The sequence below is a fragment of the Notothenia rossii genome (assembly GCF_949606895.1).
Source record: "Notothenia rossii genome assembly, chromosome: 8".
NCBI lineage: Eukaryota > Metazoa > Chordata > Actinopteri > Perciformes > Nototheniidae > Notothenia > Notothenia rossii.
In genome coordinates, this window is record NC_136906.1 from 73,029,720 (window position 1) to 73,050,067 (window position 20,348).

General features: G+C 39.6%; 2 protein-coding genes across 3 annotated transcripts in view; one reads left to right on the plus strand and one right to left on the minus strand.

The window, feature by feature from the left end:
• Window positions 1–20,348, plus strand: part of dlgap2b (discs, large homolog-associated protein 2b) — an 88,153-nt gene that overhangs the window by 43,387 nt on the left and 24,418 nt on the right. Inside the window, exon 2 of the mRNA XM_079643247.1 lies at window positions 18,391–19,529. Coding sequence (XP_079499373.1) covers window positions 18,391–19,529 — 1,139 coding nt within the window. The remainder of the gene's footprint in view (window positions 1–18,390; window positions 19,530–20,348) is intronic.
• Window positions 282–6,598, minus strand: LOC307016552 (uncharacterized protein). 2 transcript variants are annotated; one of them, XM_079645677.1, is made up of 6 exons: window positions 6,515–6,598; window positions 6,128–6,211; window positions 4,685–4,804; window positions 3,269–3,371; window positions 3,107–3,180; window positions 282–475 (listed from the first exon to the last, which is right to left on the minus strand). In XM_079645677.1, the coding sequence occupies exons 2-6, from the start codon at window positions 6,194–6,196 to the stop codon at window positions 467–469; spliced, it is 375 nt and encodes a 124-aa protein (XP_079501803.1). In that variant the 5' UTR covers window positions 6,197–6,211; window positions 6,515–6,598; the 3' UTR covers window positions 282–466. The 2 variants fall into 2 exon arrangements, with proteins under 2 accessions (XP_079501803.1, XP_079501804.1); XM_079645678.1 differs by having other exon boundaries at window positions 6,128–6,198; window positions 6,515–6,579.

The following is a 20,348-nucleotide window of genomic DNA, read 5'->3' on the forward strand; positions in this document are numbered from 1 at the left end:
TTGTTTAGTGTCCAATTTCACATATCTCTATTATGGTTTATGATTGCCCTTCTAGTTTTTAAACCTGTGAATAAAAAAATGAATTATATTTAGGTGGTGGCAACAGTATTATACGCAGTCAAACACCTGACCTGAGATAATAAGACGTGTATTATTCAACAACCAATTTATTCTGAAATAATACTCTTAAGGTGGTCAACTTCTTTCACATTTTCCAGCAGTGTGCTCACTAGGAATAATACTCTCAATGGCAATATGAGTAATAATAATAATACAAATAATACATTATACATTTTGTCTTTATTTCATATGTAAAAACATTTACAAGTGGACTGACATGACATATCTTCTCAAGAAAATAATCACTCCAAGGACATATTTTCACAAATTTAAATATGACTTGACAAAGATGAGATTGCCGAGCCTCCTCTTATGTAGCGGTGGTGCTTTCCTCAGATTGCACTTATCAATGATCCTACACAACACAGACAAACATATGAAATTAGATTTTGTTAGCAGCAACAAGAGTGTGCATTGTAAATTACCGTAAATTATCTACTTTTCCAGATCACTAATTTTGCATTAGAAAACAAGAAATGTATTAGTACTAGAGTTTCCTTATTGTTCAGGGTGTATTTGGGGCCATGGACAAAAAGTAGTATGGAGAAAACCTCCCCCAACCCTTCCACCCACTCCTATAACAATATTTTTAAGACCAGCCAATCGGGGACAGGACTAAATGTTCCAATGTTTCTGCTATAAAACAGAACGGACAGCCCCCCCTTGTGCCTGGATCAAAATGAGCTCTGTATTTATTAGTGGCTATTGCTCCATGCATAATTCTCCATTGGATGTCAGCCATCCGTTTCTCAACCGGAGATTTATACAGGATCCGCCAGCTGCCCTGAGGGGAAAAACCCAAGCCAAACACATCTGTCCACCTCGTCTCTCTGACGCCAGCGAGAGAACTGAGGTTTAGCACCTTTACGCAGCTAAGGTATAGCTGCTTCCCATTGCAGGAGCTGAACGTTCCAGGTGTTAGAGTCCCCAGTGATAGCAGGAGACCATCCTCCTCTCTCCATTCCCCCACCGCAGGACGCACACTCATTGCATATGAAAAAGGGCAACATCACATTTTACATCAGTACATAACACTCTCACTTCAATAGAGTGGTGCAGAAACAAGTCATCACATAACCTTTTATAGCCTCCGTTCCCTGGTCTCGATGTCAACAGCTTTTGAAAATGTTTATGGTGAAATAAGGTCTATGCTTAACACAGGGGTCGGCAACCCGCGGCCCACGGGCCGCATGCGGCCCTTTAAGCCCTCTGCTCTGGCTCCCTTGAGCTTAGACAAAAATAAGAAGGAAATAAAATAAAAGTACTTATACTATTTATATTTTGTTGCTTGGTTGAAAATGTTTCGTATCTTGTATTTTGAGGTGATACTGTGACACATAAATAAAAAAAAACGGTTTTAATTAGGTCAACTAAAATATGCGTCACATCCTGCTACGGTCCCGCGCGAGCGCCTTTTCTTGGAGGCACTCGCGCGGGGACCCCCGGCTCGATGAGCGAACTATGGATAAATCAAAGAACAGTCCCGGAGGAACACAGGATTTAATTCTGTGTAGACAGAGTTATATGCTTTCACAGCAAACGATGCTGGTTTACCGGTATGTTTGATATGTAGAGAGAAGTTGTCAAAGGTGTTGCAGCCTTTACGTATCGAGGAACAACAAGGGAGAGGAAGACAGCTGACGATCTTAAGTCATAATTCAATGGGGTATGTAATTTATTTCAGAAAACACTTTTTGTTATATTCCATGGAATGCTCTTAACGTCCCGATAGCAATGAATATATTAAATGCTTTGACAATAAATACATACAAAAATTCATCTCTGGAAGCCGTAGCGCTGTAAAAAGCACGAACGATCATTTTAGCCGACCCGGCTAAAATAACTGGATGACCTACCTGCCTGTCAGTCTTCCATCTCTGTTCCATCTGTGCACAAACTTATCTCGTGGTCTCATTGATGATGCGCGTTCGTATGTGTTGGAGGAGGGACTCTGTAAGAAAGTCTGAAGGAAGAGGCCTATTTTTTCCGGTTGTGTATTTTCAAATTCTAGCGCACTCGAGCTGGTTTCTCCATTCTTACCTACCCTACCTTTAACTCTTTTTAGGGTGCAGCTATATGTTTTATTTATTTCAAAGTGGGCCCATTTTAATAATAGTTTTTTTTCCTTCAAATGTGCAGAGGACTCCCCAAGTGCTGTGTTTAATTTATTTTAAAGTAGGCCTGTGTATTATTTGTAATTCTCCTTATAGGAGTTCTTTGTTTCTTATTAGAGGTTAGCAGTTGTATATATAAATAGCCTAATAAATGCAAAAAAAACTGTAGTTTTTGTCTGATACAACAATAAATACAACTTTATTAGCTATCAAGCTATGAAATATGTTTTGCGGCTCCAGACAAAACATTTTGGGGGGAAAAGGAGCAAAATGGCTCTTTTGGTCAAAAAGGTTGCAGACCCCTGGCTTAACACAAGCTTGAGAGATCTTGAATGTCAGAAGCATCTATGTGTCAGAAAAACGGCCGTTGCTTACAAGTGACATGAGACCGCCTTTAGCTTAGCAGTGGTTATGTGTAGCCATGCAAACGTGATGTAGTTTGTTTATAGCCTTAGCCTTTTACTTCTGGTGATTGCATTTACGCTTAAGTGGTGTTGATATGTGGAGATTATGCTAAACAAAACGTGTGTGTATCATGAAAGAACAGAGCCCCTAAAGGGACATGGGAAAAAAAATAAAAAAGAGAAAAAAAAAGAAGTCGGGATAACGGCTTAGTTTCGAGAGCACGAGAAACTAACCCGTTATCCCGACTTTTTTCTTTTTTTTGGTTGAGAAAGTTACCGGTGCGCTATGGAGGAAGTGGAGCACACAGGAGACAACCATTTCAATGCAGAATGTTATGTTTACGTGGGGAAATTACAGTGCATACATTATTTGAGATATGTTTGAAATAGGCTTCTGCACCTTTACAAATAACATTAAAAATTACTTTTTCACTCATTATCGCCTTCTTATTGTCTGTTGAATCTCACCTTTAGGTCTAGGTCACCCTTCCTCGTGTTACCATGAGTATCTCTCCTTCTTCCTCTAGCTCTGTCAGCCGTTCCTACAGAGAGCAGAAGACATTACTACTAAAAATTCCCCCTCCTGGAGTAAAAATACCTACTTGTAATAATCCAATAATAAGACATTACCTTTGATATCCACTGCGTCTGTCTGCTTTGAGAACTCAGGATCATCAGGTTGAGTGTCATCAGACTTCTTATAGTAGTACTCTTGATCTGGTGGTCCAAATCTCTACATGCAAACAAAAACATGATGTAGTTTCTTATAAAGTAGCTGCACTTTTTCTCTCGAGGACCAAATCACACTCAAACACATTATAGTTATTTTGCAGGACGTTCATCATGTTGTCACTCCAAAATCTTCACATACGCTTGGTCACAACCCTTTGTTGTTAATTCTTAAAGCACTGGGTACCTCTTTAGTGCCGTATTTCAACGTTATTTTTAAATATGTGGTTGATGATTTGTTAGTCAAACTTGGTTAGGTTCACAAAAGGTAGCAAACGCACATTTTAAGCAATACAGCTACCTAAATTCAATTACAAATATTTAGGTTACGTACGTAGCATTAGTTCACTTACGTGTCTTTCTTAAAATGAGGGTCACAGGGGAAGGGAACAATGACCCAAATGTAGAGTAAAGAGAGGCGGTTATCAAAGAATAAACGAAAAGACAGCTTTATTAAAAAACTGGAGGAGTAGGCAGAGTCAAACAAAAAGGAAAAGTGGCGACCAAAAAGATGAACAAACAGGGAAGACTTGGAGGATCCAGGAGTGAAGACGAGGGACATTCTGAATAAAACAGACAAGAAACGAAGAACCAAACAGAGGACACAATGAAGACGAACTGACAGAAAACACTTGGGAAGATAAATACACCCAAGACTAATCACCAAGACAAGACACAGCCGGAAAAGACAAGTGGAAGCAGGTGAAAAATAATTGGACAATCAAACAGGAGGGAAAACACAGACAGGAAGTAAACAAGACATAATTCAAAAGGACAAAATACATTTCAAAATAAAACAGGAAACCAAAACTAAGATCCTGATGATTAGTCAAAATGGACTGTCCTGTGGTTTGTTTGACCCTTCAATCACTAGGACCTAGGACCTGATGTACAAAAATGACCAAACACATTTTTCGGATAACTCTTTTTACTGTCCGGTATGTACCTTCGAATGGTCTATCTTTATTTATGTTAAGTATGTATAGTATAGTATAGAATGGTAATGCCTCGAAGGGAAGTTTTATGAGATTGTCCTAGCCCTAGCATTTCAATTGGCATGTACCATAACGGACTCACAGAGAAAATGACGTCATATTATGCAATAAACAGCAAAACTCAAAGGAACCATTACTTTAAAAAGAGTCGGACTCATCACACCGTCATAATTACATTTCTGTAACACCCCTCGAGGTTCCCCTTACACGTCCAAAATAGATGCTAAAGGGGCACTTGAAGCGTCATAATCTGACACATTCAGTATTGGACAATTAGGCACACAAATCTACACACACATGTGAATAAAAAAGCGTATTTTACCTTGTCAGGCCACATGAAGCTGACGAAGAGAACGGCTGGAAGTCCAACAGTGAAGACATACACCCCCCAGAGCCAGGGACGCTGGTGGGCGGCCAATAGGAGGCTCTCTATGATACCTGGCTGGAGTGCACATATAAAGATACTGTGTGTAATAATATAAGCAGAGTACAGTAATAGACCCTTTCAAAGTTATAAACATGAACCTTCTAAATGTGTCCCAATTTATTTCCCGTTATAGTTGTGAGTTACATCAGCTCACAGGAAGTAGCTATGGACCCCAGCTGTTGCCTAGCAATCCAATTCCATTTAAATAGCTATATCTGACCGAAGGCCCTGTGTCCACATAGCATCTACTGTATACATTCTCAGCGTCAAATCAACTACTTACATATATTTTTTTATGTTTTTTCACCATGAAGACCAACCGGACGATTCTGGCTCTCGAATGGATTTGTTTTGATAGTTTCCCTCGAAAGACATTGCCAAAAAATAAACTTCTCTTCTAATTTTTACAGTGACCTCACCAGTGCTTCTCTGAAAACTTGAAATATTTTTTAACTTGAAGCACGGAAATATTTTTTTCTCGAGGTGGCCGCATGGAATAGATCCTTATTGGTAACAATTGCAAAAAAATGCTGGCCCTCAGAAAAGGCTATGTGGACACAGCCCATCATTTATAAAATACAAATGGTTAACAAGTCAAAGATGAAGAGGAAAGGTTTATATTAAAAGATAACAAGGAAATACATGATTACAGGAAGGAGAACACATGTGGCCTAGTGGAAACCATCCAAGCTACAGGTACAGGAAACATGCTTTCTGTAGCAGCATTTTCCTCTGTAAAGCACTTTTATATCCGAGCACCAGGTGGGGTAAACGCCACAAACAGGTGTTTGCTTGGGGCATGATGTTTGACACGACTCATGCTTGCAGTGTAATATCTGGAAACAGCCAGCATTAAACTACTCTACTTTTTTTTTGAGTAAATATTTGGTTAATTGCAGAAAACCTTTCAGTGGATTATGGAGCAATTTCATAATTTAACTCACCTTTTTTCTAAATGTAATGGCAGACTTTGACATCGTTTATTTTTCAAGAGTCTCCAAAAGATAGTCAAAGTAGTAAGCAATAGCACTAATTAAATGGGCACTGCACTAAAGTAGTTGGAATTAGCAAGCTTACCATAACCGTACAGAAGCAAAAAGAAGCAAGTATGAAAACATATCTAAACATTTTTAAAGTAAGATCTACATTTTTTTTGTCTGTGTTCACTGAGAAAAGAAAAATAATTGTAGAAAAAATGTGTTTTTAACAATAAACAATGTGACATTTAAAAAAAAACGTAGCGTGTTTTCTATGGTTTTTAAAAGAGAACAATACTCTCTTTGTGACATTCGTCAAAAGACTGAATTCAATTAAAAAAAGATATCCAATTAAACGTACCTGTGCTGCAGCCAACACAGGTGTCACACTGGCTGCCAGCATCAGACCCAACACAACGCTGATCCCCATGTCTGAAACACACACCTACATGCACACACATTCATACACAAAGATATATACACATACACATACACGTCCAATATACATCAAACTAAAGAAACACAGGATCCTAATGAAGGGCAAAACAACTCTCCTGATCTAATTTACAAAGATCAGACTAGGAAAGAGAGATAAACGGCAAACACAGAGAAAAAAGGGAAATGAAAACTAGATGCTAGGGATAGGGAAATAAACATGCACAAGGGGGGTCAGAGTGGGACATAACCCAAAGACGATTTAAACAATAAAGAGACAGAAGAGAAAGTAAGAGAAGCAATTTGTTTCTACCTTTTTTACACTGGGATTTCACACACTTTCCACGCGTTCCTTAAAAGTCACTTCCTGAATTCTTGTCGTCATGTGATGTTGGACTTTGGTCCCTAGTCACTTACTGACATGGCTGCAGAGTACTGGCCACATTAGAGGGGGTTGTAATGGTAACTAGAAAATGCGTGCAAATTTGTTGCTGAATTTAGCTGAAAATGCAGAAAAAGCTGAATATGTTATTAGTTAAATGGTAAAGAGACCAAGTAAGTGTGTTGCTGAACTTAGCGGAGAAATGCAGAAAAGTGAAATGATTTGAATCGAAATTGTTACAGCTCAAACGCATTGCAATGACTTGTTGAAAACTTGAAAGTGAAATGTTAAACTGGAAGAGTTGGAAAAATAGTGAAGAAGCTTCCAATTCAATTATTTTTCAATTTCAATCTTTATTTCAAACAGATTAAAAAAATAACAAATGTGAAAAACAGAATTGTTAAAATACAGTATTTACATTTATATTTACATTCATGGTTTATATACAATATTTATATGTTCAACAAAAAAGTATTCATATTAATAACAATATGAAGACTTAAGACTTAATAATATGGGAAGAAGCTTAATATTTAAAATAAAATGTTTTAAAAGGTATAAACAACAACATGTATAGCCTCAATATTTGATATTACATGTAAGTAGTAGTGAATGAATGTGTATTAAGAAGAGGAAAGAAACTAAAAACGCTTTGAAAAGCATCAGAATATTTTAACTGCAAACTTTTGAACTAAAACCAAACGTCACCAATAATGTATAAAATATGTGGAACATATTGAAGTCAGTATGAAGTCTCCATCAGACAGAAAAAAATAGGCTGAGACAGTCTTTAAACTCCAGTCTGTGTGTTTGTGTTTGAGGTGACGACGTTATCAAACACCTGTGTACGTGAGCCCAGAGATCAAAGGTTTCCATGGAGATGTGCTGTGAAAGGAGAGCCTTTCCATTGTTCTGAATGAGAAATAAACCTCTTACATTTCTAACTCTGCAGGCGCACGGTGTAGGTAAAAGAGGATTTGAAGGTTCCTCCCATTGAGTTACATGTTCAAAAAAATAGTTTAAAAACGGAATATTTCCAAAAGTATAAAATATTTTGAAAAAGTTGAAAGTTTCCCATCATGTGCTGAAAAGGCTGAATATTTTGATATTTGGTTGCTGTAGCTATCGTTCTATCTGAAATGTCGTAAGGAAGCACTTAATGCTGCATGAAACAAAGTAATACTATCCTACAGTATGTATTAAAGTATATATTCTATGTGCACTTAACTAATGCCCAAATAAAACTAAGTACTTACATCAAGAAACAACCACTTAGCAGCTGTTTTGCAAGGCATACGGTATATTACATTAACAGTTATTGTATTGGCTGTAGGATGCTTATTCGTCAGGAGGGTTAAAATGTTATTCTGAAAACAATACAAGTTGTAGTTTCACATTGTACATTTATGCACGTGCGTGGGAAGACTGCTTGAGCATTCTGCAAACTGTCAATCATTGTCAGCGATGATGTTGCTACTAGAATAAATGTGGGGGTGAGGGAGAGTTACAGTGATTGTTTCACTTTCGTCCTTTCGTATTGTTATAAAAAGGTCAATGTGCGACACACGGGGGGGTGATGCATTTCTTTGAAGAGGTAATCTCTGTATGCCTTTACAAGTATGCGTATCACTTAAACATATGCTTCTTGGTCAAGGTGTACGTACAGGGGCGCCGTAAGGGGGTGAAAAGTTAGGACGATTCTAAGGGCCCGTGACTGACAGGGGCCCAAACTATTTTAGAACATTAAGAAAAAAATGTTTAAGTAACCAATGTGATATATTTTCATGGGGCCCAAAATCCCTGACAGCATAACTGTCGTTGTAATAAAGTCGAACAATGTCAAAGTGTCATGGACCTTCTGAATCAAACATCTGTTGAAAAGGCAATGAGCACGGAGGCCTGGCATGTGCTTAAATATCGTTGCAGATATGAGTTGCAGATAAAGTATTAATACATTAGCGATGAGCTTCAGTTTCATATATTTTCTTTTTGTACTTTTCTCTCAAAGAAATTAAAGATACACCAAATTGACTGTAATAAATAGAAACAAAAGGTGATACAGACATGAAACAGTGCTATACAAATGAATGCAATAACAAAATGAAACATTTAATTAATAATTGAATACTCTGTAGTATCATTGTCTGATATCAATAAACAACAAAGCTTTGGCTAATTACACGTCCGAAAAGGGGTCGGTTGAAGTTTACATTTATTTAATCCGACCCCTTCTCCCTTTTTTTTTACATCTTAATATGTTAACATACAATATAAATGTATACTTATAATCTTGAATAATTTACATAATCATTCATATAATATATACAGGCAAGTTAGGAGAATGGTCTCTATATATTTCAAGTGTGTATCAGAAAATAGTATCAGTAAATATGAATGTTTGCCGGTTTTATATGTCTTGTTTGGCAGACATCTATCTTGGCTGCTTGTGTTTCTCTGAGTAGTTTTGACCACAGGGTGACTTCTCTGCACTCGATATCCACATTTGAGCTATTCAGTGTCTCTGGCAACAACAAATCATACATTTTCCAAAGTGTTTTGAAAGTGATTATAGTTTAAAGCTTGCTCTGGAATTTGGGTATTTACATAAAGCGACATCTATGACATTTATGCAGTTACTTTTCTATTTGAATGGAAAACTGCACAGATACATTTTGCAGATTATTAAGGGATGCAAGTTAATAGCGTTACACCTACCATCGGCTGCATTCTAAAATAACCCAACCCTACATTGTAATTATTAACAAGCCCCTGCATAAGTAGTTATACTGTTAAAAGTTAATGGCAGCCCCACAACATATGTCGTATAAAACAGTATTTTTTGTGTGGTCTTGTATTTACGAACAAAATGTCGGGATAAACATTTTGTAGAGAGACTTAAAAATAAGAAGGCGTACATGTAGCAGATGTCTCAATATTCAAACGTTCACAGGCTGGTAAAAGTGAGACTTTTGCAATGGCTACATACTGTACATATGAGCAGTTTCCATGGAGATGTGTCAACATGTGCTGCAAGACCCGAATGAGGAAAGGCAAGATGCCAAAGCTAAGCCTCCTACACCTGGGCTTTAGTATTTTTGTCTCCATATTGTATCTTCAGCGGTGATATATTTTGGTAAATCGCCGGAAACAACGGAGAGGTTAGGATTAGTACTTGATGAAAAGGGGAATACGTAATGTGCGAGGGATTTATACACTTACGGCGATGTCAGCATGGCTGCCTTGATGTTTTGTACTTGTTTACATTTAAACTGGAAATCCTGAAGTCTTTAGGGATATTTCAGACCCAAGTTTATGATTTAACTCTTTTAGATAACGTGTAGAATAAGTATACATATCTTTAAAAGTATTCAGAGATACACATAAGCCTTCAGGGGATCCTACTGCTCTCCACAGTATAAAGGACCCTATCTTCTGCGTTAAATCAATGCAGTGTGGGAGGCATTACCGGCGGCTTCACAGTGAGCAGTGACTGACTATAAGCTCCCTATTTGGCGTTTTCTTCCACTTAAGGGTGCAGAGAAGAGACTGAGGCTGTGTCCAGGATGTGTGGCATCACTACAACATCAGCCAGTGTCTGCCTGCCGCAGAGAGCAGCAGCAGCAGTGGGAGGGAGTGGGCAGATATATCGAAAGGTGAAACGCAGCCTCTGCCGCAAAGCTACATCCAATTGAACATGATTTTGTCTCAGTTGCAAGGTTTTACACTCTTTCCACTTATGTAAGGTTCACTGTTGTCCCTGTGTGTATCAGAAAACACACATTACCATTACAAATGTCTGCCTTCTGCTGCATCTGCAGTACTGCTAGAGGGTAACGCGCTTTGGATATTCATGCCAGTAAATATTCATTTTGCTACTTGCTGTAAAAATGTACTAAATCACAATATTAATCAAGCTATTGCCAGTTTAAGCCAACTTTGACATTTCATCATCATTTAAACAGATATGGTCTCACTCTACTTGTCTTCCCATAAAAAGGAGTGTATCTGTGGTCTGTTGGGATTAAACAGAGCAATGTTAAGACTGGGTTATACTTAAAAACAAACCAGTTAAACACATGTTGTCTAACAGGCAAAAGTGTTTATTGCAGATGAACTTGTGTGAGGAATACAGAATTAGCTTGAGAGGAAAAAGTTCAAAGAGTGGCTAGTTGCTCACTTCCACACACCAGTCCAATTAAGATGTTAACATGCCACAGTATACTAGTTTCTATTTGAATACAGCTAGAATATCAAGGTTTCTCCAAAGCAGGACATGGTGTTTATATGCACACACATTACATTACATGCCACTTGTTAGACGCTTTTATCCAAAGCGAATTACATACTCAATACTGTGGGCAATCCCCACAGGAGCAATTTGGGGTGTCTTGCCCAGGGACACAACGACATGCTGACTGCAGTGGGGTTTGAACCTGTGACCACCTGATCCGAAAACCAACGCACAACCCACTGCGACACACGCCTCCAGGATATGCCAGGCACATGTAAACACACTCTAAGTTATTCCTTTGGGGATCTTCAGTTCCTTTAATCTACTGTCGAGGCATCTTGTTTTTCTGTTTTAGAAGAGATTCTTTTTTCACCACCTATCTAAGAGGCTTCATCTTCCTCCCACAGTCACACAAACTCTGAATCGACTGCATGTTTGAATATCAGTAAGTGAAAATATCAACCTCTCAAAGTTTTTTTGTGCGCCTCCAATTTAGATCAAGCTGGGATAGACTCCTATGAACCTTACTAGCAATTAGTGGGCGCAGGAAACGACTGAATACTATTATTGAGTTAATAAAGAAGAAGGTGCTGAATACATTCTGTTTTGGGCAGGTTGTTCTAGCCGTGGGCAGGACAGCTCAGGTATACACAAATATTCAGTTAATTGGTTTATTTTAAGGCAACATGGAGATGGACCAAATCACAGGTTATAGAAAAAACTTGTTAAGAATAAGACCTTAAATTAAGTGGGGCTAACATTAGTGTTACCCTGTGGTTGTAGACGTAGAAAAATATGTTAATACTATATATCTGTTTTTAAAATCTCTCTATTGTCAGAAAGTCTATCTACTACATTGAGATGGTTGGCTGGTAATCTTTCACACTTTCTTTTTAAGGTTAGTTCATACAGGTCTGATATACTAAACTATAAGCCAAGGGTAGGCTTGGACAATTTCGATTCACACTTAAAGTGGACCTATCATGCTATATTTGAATAATATAGTGTAGGATCATACCTATATAAGGCATATTTATACTTTTTATTTTTCAAAATACCAAACAGATCATGCATTTTAGCCGTTCCTCATTTCGCTCAATTGAACACTGTCTTTGCATGGGCTGATTCTTTGAGAACAGCACCATCTACAGGCCTGGCATATGTACTGCAGCGTCTCCAGCGCTTTGGAACGGCAATGTCCGTGGCTGTCTCCTCCTGATTGGTGGAGTTGGCCCAATAGCCGTAGCGCCACTTCTGTGATGTCATAGAAGTGTTCAAATCTGGATCAGTCTGTATCAGATCCGTTGCAGCCCCTTTTTAAGAGATTTGGGTATGGAGGAAAACAGAGAGGGTTGTGTTTTCTGACACTTGGTGAGTTCCCTGGAACACCGGGGACACATATTCATGTATAAAAGACGTACAAAGTGCATTTTGCCTGATAGGTCACCATTTAAAATGATTCTGATTGGTTCTTCTGTCCAAGACTGTGAGAGATTGAGAAGGATAAAAGCTGGCAGTCCTGCTCATGATAGTCATATCCACTGTCTGCTTGTTTTGGCCCTCCGGTGTCACTGTGAACCTTGATAGATGATTTAATGTGAATTATGACAGCTCTGTGAGTGACCTGATGTTTTCCTCCATGGGGCTTATAATTCTCAACAGACATCTAAGTTCAAGTATTTGATTTAGAGGTCAGGAGCAGGAAACAATCTGGGGCGAGTAATAACAATAGATTTAGAACGGATGTTTTTTGTCTCAGCGAGGTTCGATAAATCATCTCAATGATGTTATGTTTCAACAGTGTGATTCATGCTCTACAGTTTGGCTGCCTGTTGCTCTGTTCTTCCCTGTGGCATTAGCTAGCCGTGCATTGGTGCGGAGGAGGAAGGCCTAATTTAGTCCAAGTTATGCAACCATCTTGGGAAAAGCTGGCCAGGCGCTGACTGTAGCATAGCAGCAGAGCTCTAACTCTGCAGCACGCTGGTCTCCCAGAGAGCAGAGCAAGCAGTGAGGCTTCCCCCAATTTTTGTTTCTCTTCCGCACTAGCCCTAATCTCTCCCCACTCGGTGTGTGGCATCTTTGTCAGGAAAAAAAATGTTTTTACAGGCTGCATCAGGTGCTGACTGAAGCATTGCTGAGGCACAGCGGAAACAGCCTGTTGATCATGCACCACAATAGCTGTTGCATAAGCTGTTATACAGGAAAGCTCTCATCAATGTTTTATGGACTTGCAATGTGAGGTCTTAAAGAGCCCAGAGGGAGTATTTGCATTTATAGAACGTACAGTATAGTACTTTTCAAAAAAAGGAAACATTATCATGACTACTAAAAGCATTTTCATTCAGTATGCCAGCTACAGCATTCGTTGTCCACACCATGAACATGTTTTATTAATTATTTTACTTTTGCTAACAATTGCAACTTTTAATGAAATGTTTCCCTAACCCTAAAAGGGAAACACACGTTCTCAAAAGCCTTTTAGAAACGTAATCCTCTCCCCCAATCCACACGTCCACTTTTCTCTTCCTTCTGGTTTTAGATTTCCTCCGATATTGTTAGATTATATTGTTGTTTGATGCACATTTTTTTTTGTTCAACCTATATTCCTCCCAGTTGCTCAAAAGCACCTCAGTGGTTAAAGAACAGCAAATGTTGATCTTTCACCTCCCAGCCTGACATTTTCTTTCAAGTTTTAAACTGCCACTTCTACACATTTACAGACACGGCACGGAACAAAAAAGCTGCAAACGTGTTGGGTTGGGCGGGAATAGAAATAGTTTGAAGTAAATCTTAGACCATTCAAGTCCAGGTTTGTTCTCAGAGGATTATTTGTGACCAGGCTGCAGTCCTTTTCTGGGGACTGACTGACACTGGTGATTTCGTAGAATCTGAAGTACGAGCAGTGTGGCCACATGGAAGTCTGCTCAAGTAAGCACTTAAAACACTCCATGGTTCACCTCAGGCGGAGTAGCTGGAGGCTGAAGGTGCAGCTCGTTGTAGGGAGAGTGGGTGGTATTTTTGAAGATCGAGCTGAGGAACTCACCCTCCCCTGTGATACTGCCTGCAGGGTTTCCACACTCACCTCTGTGACACAACTAGTATTTTTTTGTACCTGTTTGTTGAGCCTGCCTGCAACCCCTGCCTCCCTGTCACCACCTCCGCACTCAGAGAACAGTGCTCTGGTCACTTTGCATCAGTAGAGGTTACAGAGCAGTCTGCTACACATATTGGATGACACAAGCCTCCTCCTGCAGACAGTGAGAGTGTGTTTTTGTTGCCATACTGTACCAAGTTTGTTATACGATATTAACTCTATAACTTGACTGCACCACCTTTGTAAGGGAATCTTCTGCAGCTATGGAGAGTCAGGACTCAGAGAGACACGAGGAGAGTTGGAGCTTTGATGTCAAACACTGGTAGTTTATTACAAGTCAACGGCCGGAGAATTCATATCACAAGTCACAGCAGCAAAAGGTTCTGACTGCACGGGTGGGTTGCCATGTCAATTCTGATCAGCCTATCTCTCGATAGACCTTTTTAGCTAGTTTACAGAGAGTTAATGAGCATATTGGGGGAGGCGTAAACATCGGTGGAGCTTAGAAAGCCAGCGTTCCCACAGCCGTAAACCATTTCGTGACCCAGAGTTGAACTGGTTTATCAAGATAGCTGGAGCCTCCCATTCCTTAAGAGAGATAACAGAGCCAGGGTTTGGTCGTAAACCTCAACAGGCCATAAGATTAAATATTTTAGGAGTAAGGAAGAATTATTCCCTCACAACCTACACATCCTCACTATGATAGATGGTTGGTGTTGACATGAATATTGAGTTGTAACACATATTTGAATACAATGCAGAGATTTAAAAACTACAGAGAGTTGACAGCTCATCTCATCACTTCAGGGATGACATAGCATCTAGGAGGATACATGTTGCCAGTTACAATGTTCTCAAGTGAAAGGCATCAATCAATTTGCCAAGTCCAAACAAAGCCCGGAGAAGATCTCAAAATGGTGCGCTACATGTATTGGGAGTTATTTGTATGGTTTATGGATCTCTTGTCAGGATTGTCTCTTAAGTTTCTGATTAACGACCTCTTAAAGTATTTTGGTCAAGCTATATTTAACTTCACCTTTCTCTTTATATTGACTTTGTGAAAGTACTGAGATACATACAAAATTGGTTCATCGGGCAATACATCAAGATACATTTAACCAACAGTAACCCTTGCTTCCTAATCTGTGGCCTCAAGGGGGGGAATGCTTCTTAGATAATTACACTACAGCCGTAATCGACATCTGTTTAATGATTGAAAACATTTTAGCACCTTGTTTGCATTTATTCTTCCTTCTGTCTCTCCAGAAATCCATTCTTGTTATATTGACTACTTGAAATTAGTTGGTTGATAGCTAAAGAGACCAATCTGGGTTGAAAGATAAGTCTTTAAACAGCTGATTATGGACTAATCAATCTGCCTCAAGAGGGTTTATGTAATCAGAATGCTGGGGTGGTGGCAGAGAGAAAATGCAGATCAGGCTGACAGTGTTACAGACACCACTATGTGGGAGCACGGAGGGTTCCTGTCCTTTCTGGCGGCGACTGTGGCTGCGAGGGAGTGCGGTCGTCTTTCAACCAGAAGGTTGTGGGTTCGATCCCAGCCCATGCAGTCAACATGTCGATGTATCCTTGGGTAAGATACTTAACCCTGAGTTGCTGAGTGTGTGAATGTTAGGTCCGATACACTGCTCTGTATGAATGGGTGTGAATGGGTGAATAACATGTAGTATGTAAAGCGCTTTGAGGGGTCTTAAAGACTGGATAAAGCGCTACATAGGTACAGTCCATTTACCATTTCTTGTTCACCATTATTTCAAAGTGTTCAAGTTGCCATGTAGTGGTATATGACAGCTAAATGTGTCTGTTCACAACTGGTACAAACAGGGGATTGACCCTATAATGTGATCGTCTTTACAGAGTGTATGATGTAACTTTTGGCTATTTAAAGAGGGCATCGATACGTAGGTAGATGGCAGCACTACTGACACATTCAGATCAAACTGCTTTAGAAAACAAGGAATTTCCATCCTCTCTATACGTGAATGTGCATTTGAACAATATGTTGATGGATGCTCAGCTGCTCTGGTAAATAATACATTATTTGAAGGTCATGTATGTATGAGGCATGTCATTATACTGTGCATAACACAGCGTGGCATGTGTATGTACATACACAGACTATCTCTGTGCGTTCATTTCTGCTGAAAGCTATAATTTGACTATTTTGTTGCCTCAGCAACGGTCGATGTAATCTACCTCGATGCAGGATTTGAGAAGTAGTGAAAGGAGATGTAGGCAGACAACAGAGAGCTATGATGGTGGAAATGAGATAAGACAGAGAAGAGAGGAACGCAGAAAGATTGTACTATATTGTTTGTACAGAGATTATTACAATTAAGCTCTACAACACTACAAATACTGCTTCCTAGGAGTTACACAGTGTTTTAATATTACACAAAATAAATGCTCTGCAAAAAGACAGAAGTTTAAATCTGAAAATGAATATGAGATATTTGGCTGATTTCACCCTCTAATGAATACCAGTGGGGTTTCATTTATTCTACTGTAGTTACACCAACATACGAAGCAAGGAAAAGACATCAATCAAATGAGAACAATAATTACATCTACTCAGTGAGGTTGTAAAAACCTGCAGAGCAACAAATCCCACTGACACTGGATTAGTCAAGTGTTTCTTAAATTGTATTCATTTCTAATGGAGGTAAAGCAAGTGTGGGGAACACTGTTTTGACAGACACTCTGATTCTCAAATGTGCAGTTAATGATGTGTTTTTTATGTCCGTCTTCAAGCTTGTGCTTAAATTCATCATTCATTTGAACTCCACAGAATGCAATCTGTAACGTTGCACCAAACACAGCAGCCCATACGGCAAATCAAGCTGTAGTTTCTGTATCACATTACACACTGTGTGTTTCTTTTTTTCACTCCTTTTTTTTGTTTTGAGACTGGGATCCACCCCAAACAACCTTGCAAATCCTATTACAGTACTCCGGGTTTTCAGCAGTGGTTGCCATGACAACTGTGAATTTTATTTCTGGCTCCTTTTTGAAATGGTGTGAGATCAGAGATCCCAAATGTTATGTAAGACGATGTGCACTGTTCCAGACTGGGGTTTCCTGCTGCAGAGAACTCAAAGTAATTAATTACAGGGGCATGGTAGGCTCTCAGGAAGCTTTAGCATTGTCTCTACATTTACCTTACAGCTCTTCTCACATAGTGGTAAGAGGGGGGCTTTCATTGTTATGCAGGAAGGATGATCAGAGATGCTTTTTAAAAAACTTCGAAAACTTGTGCGTATTTTAGATCTCGTCTTGAATCTCAATAGTCCACAGAGGAATATAAATGTGGATTATTGCATCAGTCAGAGAGGAAGTTAAATGGAGAATAAAATAAATATTGCCAGTGCTTTTAATTGTATTACATGACACTCTCAGTCAAGCATGTAAGTAAGTAGATAATCAGTTGTTGGATTACAGCATTTCATTATTCAACATCCATAACATTCACCTGTTTGTAACTTATGTATCACTATAGACTCTTATGGCACTACTTCTATTCTATTCTATTGTATTTACTTGCATTATTGTATCTGTTGTATTGTGTTGCTCTGTTGGAGGAGCTTGGGACCTAAGATTTTCATCGACATAACTACACTGTAGCTATGTACGAATGACGATAAAAGCCTTGAATCGTTGAAAAAAGTATAGTATATATGGATAATCATGTAATCTAAAATAAACTTTAGGAAAACTCTTCTGGTGTTTTAAGTCAATAAAGACCAGAGAGGGGTTTCCTGTGGTGGATGACACAAGTATATGGTGCTAACTTCCATCGTTCATACTCATCATGTCTCACTAATGAATATCTAAAGGACATACCGGTTATCATTCTGTAATTTGTACCGTTAAGTTCTTTTTTATTGACCCTGATATAAATTAAACTCTTCTAAAAGGAAAACAATGAAATCAGTTGTGTGAAAATATTCCTATAAATTATTCAAGTCATCATAGCTTAAAGGAGATAAGTAAACTATGACAAATTATACATTAGAATTAAAGTTTCTTTTCATTGAGCTTTAAAACCTCCAAGCTGTTTCTTTCTGGATGAGATAAGATGACACAGTCTATTATTTAATAAAAACTCTTCTCCATACTATATTCAAAGCATCATGGTTACTGTTGTCATGGTTATTATTGTCCCAGTAATCTCCTTTATACTAGGTTAATCCACATTTTGTACCTCATTGGACTGGAAAACAACTGAAATTAAATTCAACACTTTGTAAGAAAAATAGGCTTTGATGCGTACTGTAATACAACTTCTCACCAAACCTAGTTTCTATATTATTCACTGGCTTCATTGGTCCCTTGGTGTATAGTGTCGGAAACAGCATAAACTGTATGGATTATATGTATGTACCTAAAGCAACAAGACTAAGTCTCTCCAACTCGCTTGTATCTTATTTTTTCTTTTTCTTTCTTTCCTCTTCTCCACTACAGACCAGAAGGTTCCACATTGGTCACCGTCTCGAAAGTTCAATGAAGGCAGACGGCTCCCTCCAGCCAGGAACATGAAGGGCTTATCGGGCAGCCGTTCCCAGCACCAGATCCCTTTACCCTATGGCTTGGACTATGACCCCCACGTCCATGACCTCCACCCTCACCATGGCTCTGACTCCCGCCACTCGTCCTACCTGCTCAGCCCCACAGAGAGCTGCCCCATGGACTTCCACCACCGCTACTCGCCGCGCAGCTCCATCCACTCGGACTGCATGATGATGTCCGGCGTCATGATGCCTCCTGCTGCAGCATCTGACCACATCTCCAGCAGCACCTTCCCCAGAATGCACTACAGCTCTCAGTATTACGACTCAGCCACACGGGACGACTGCGCTGCCATCACAGCCTCAGCCACATCTCCAGCCGTCGCTGCTGCTGCAGCCGCCGCCGCAGCCTCGTCCCATCTCTCCGGCACCAAGAGCAACCGCCTTCCTGCTAACCTAGTGGACCAGTTTGAGAAACAACTGCCGCTCCACCGCGATGGCTTCCACACCTTACAGTACCAGCGCACCCACACCACCACAGAACGCAGCGAGAGTCCCGGCCGCATCAGACACCTTGTTCATTCTGTCCAGAAGCTATTCACCAAGTCCCACTCCCTGGAGGGATCGTCTAAGATGAATGGCACAAAGGGTGATATCATGGGAGGTGGAGGAGGAAGTTATCACCATCATGGCCACCATTCCACCAAACACGGTAGCAAGAGGAGCAAGAGCAAAGAACGAAAGAACCGTTCTGGCGGCTGGTGGAGCTCGGATGACAACCTCGATAGTGACAGCACTTACCGAACACCCAGTGTCATGTCGCGGCACCACGGCGAACCCGTCAGCCACTACTACCCAGAATCCACGCACAGCCACCATTTTGGAGACCTGTCACTCAAGACCTCTAAGAGTAACAATGATGTCAAGTGCATGGCCTGCGAGGGCATGGCCATGGCGCCCGAGGGCAAATTCATGAAGAGGAGCTCCTGGTCGACACTGACAGTCAGCCAGGCCAAGGAGGCGTACAGGAAGTCATCGCTAAATCTCGATAAGCACTCGGATCTCAAGTCATCGCGGACGTGTCACTACCTGCAGGTATGGGGTGCTACACTTCATTTTTGTTGCAGGAGGTTCTGATAAAAGGAATGTGTTTTTGCTGGTGTGTTTCCCCATATACCAAACTGGTGATTTGTTTCACAATAAGTAGAGATGTTCTGAAATAGAATTAGCAGTTAGCTATGAGTTAAGAGAGAGGATATGTTGCTATCTGTAGATATGTCTATTATACTATCTATGGGGATATCACTATGCTTAATAGTTTATACAATAATTGGTTTAATTTATAGCAATTTAGGAAATGAAAAATTCACTTTCAAACTTTCTTCTCAATTCCAGTTAGTATACATATAATCAATTTTCAATGCAACCTTGACATACGTTCAGTTCAGTATGTTGCAAAAGTCGAACTGGTCTTTATCTCTCTTAAGACATATTTCAAGGCGGAATCTCATGGGTAGGTTCAAGGGCAGACGATACAACGAACATCTCCTATCTAAAAATATAACAAACAATAATTGAGATCGATATCCACAGATCCCTATAGAGAACTGTCTGAGGTAAATGCAATGATTGAGGTATTGATCAGAAATCCAGCCAGGGAAGCCTTTTAGATTCAACTTCTGATTCTAATACTCTCCTGGGGGCAATTACAGTGTCCAGTGTGAGCCAATATATTTAACCAGGATTCCCTTTTGTGTTGTCCCCTCAGGGAACTATTGTCTATTAAGATGTAGAAATCAATTGAGAGAATCAATGTCATGGTGTAAGACTGAGAATAAAGGACTACCAGAGATAGACTGCAGTAAAGAAAACACACAGGTTGAGGTCTAAACTAAAATAATATACTGTTAAGCC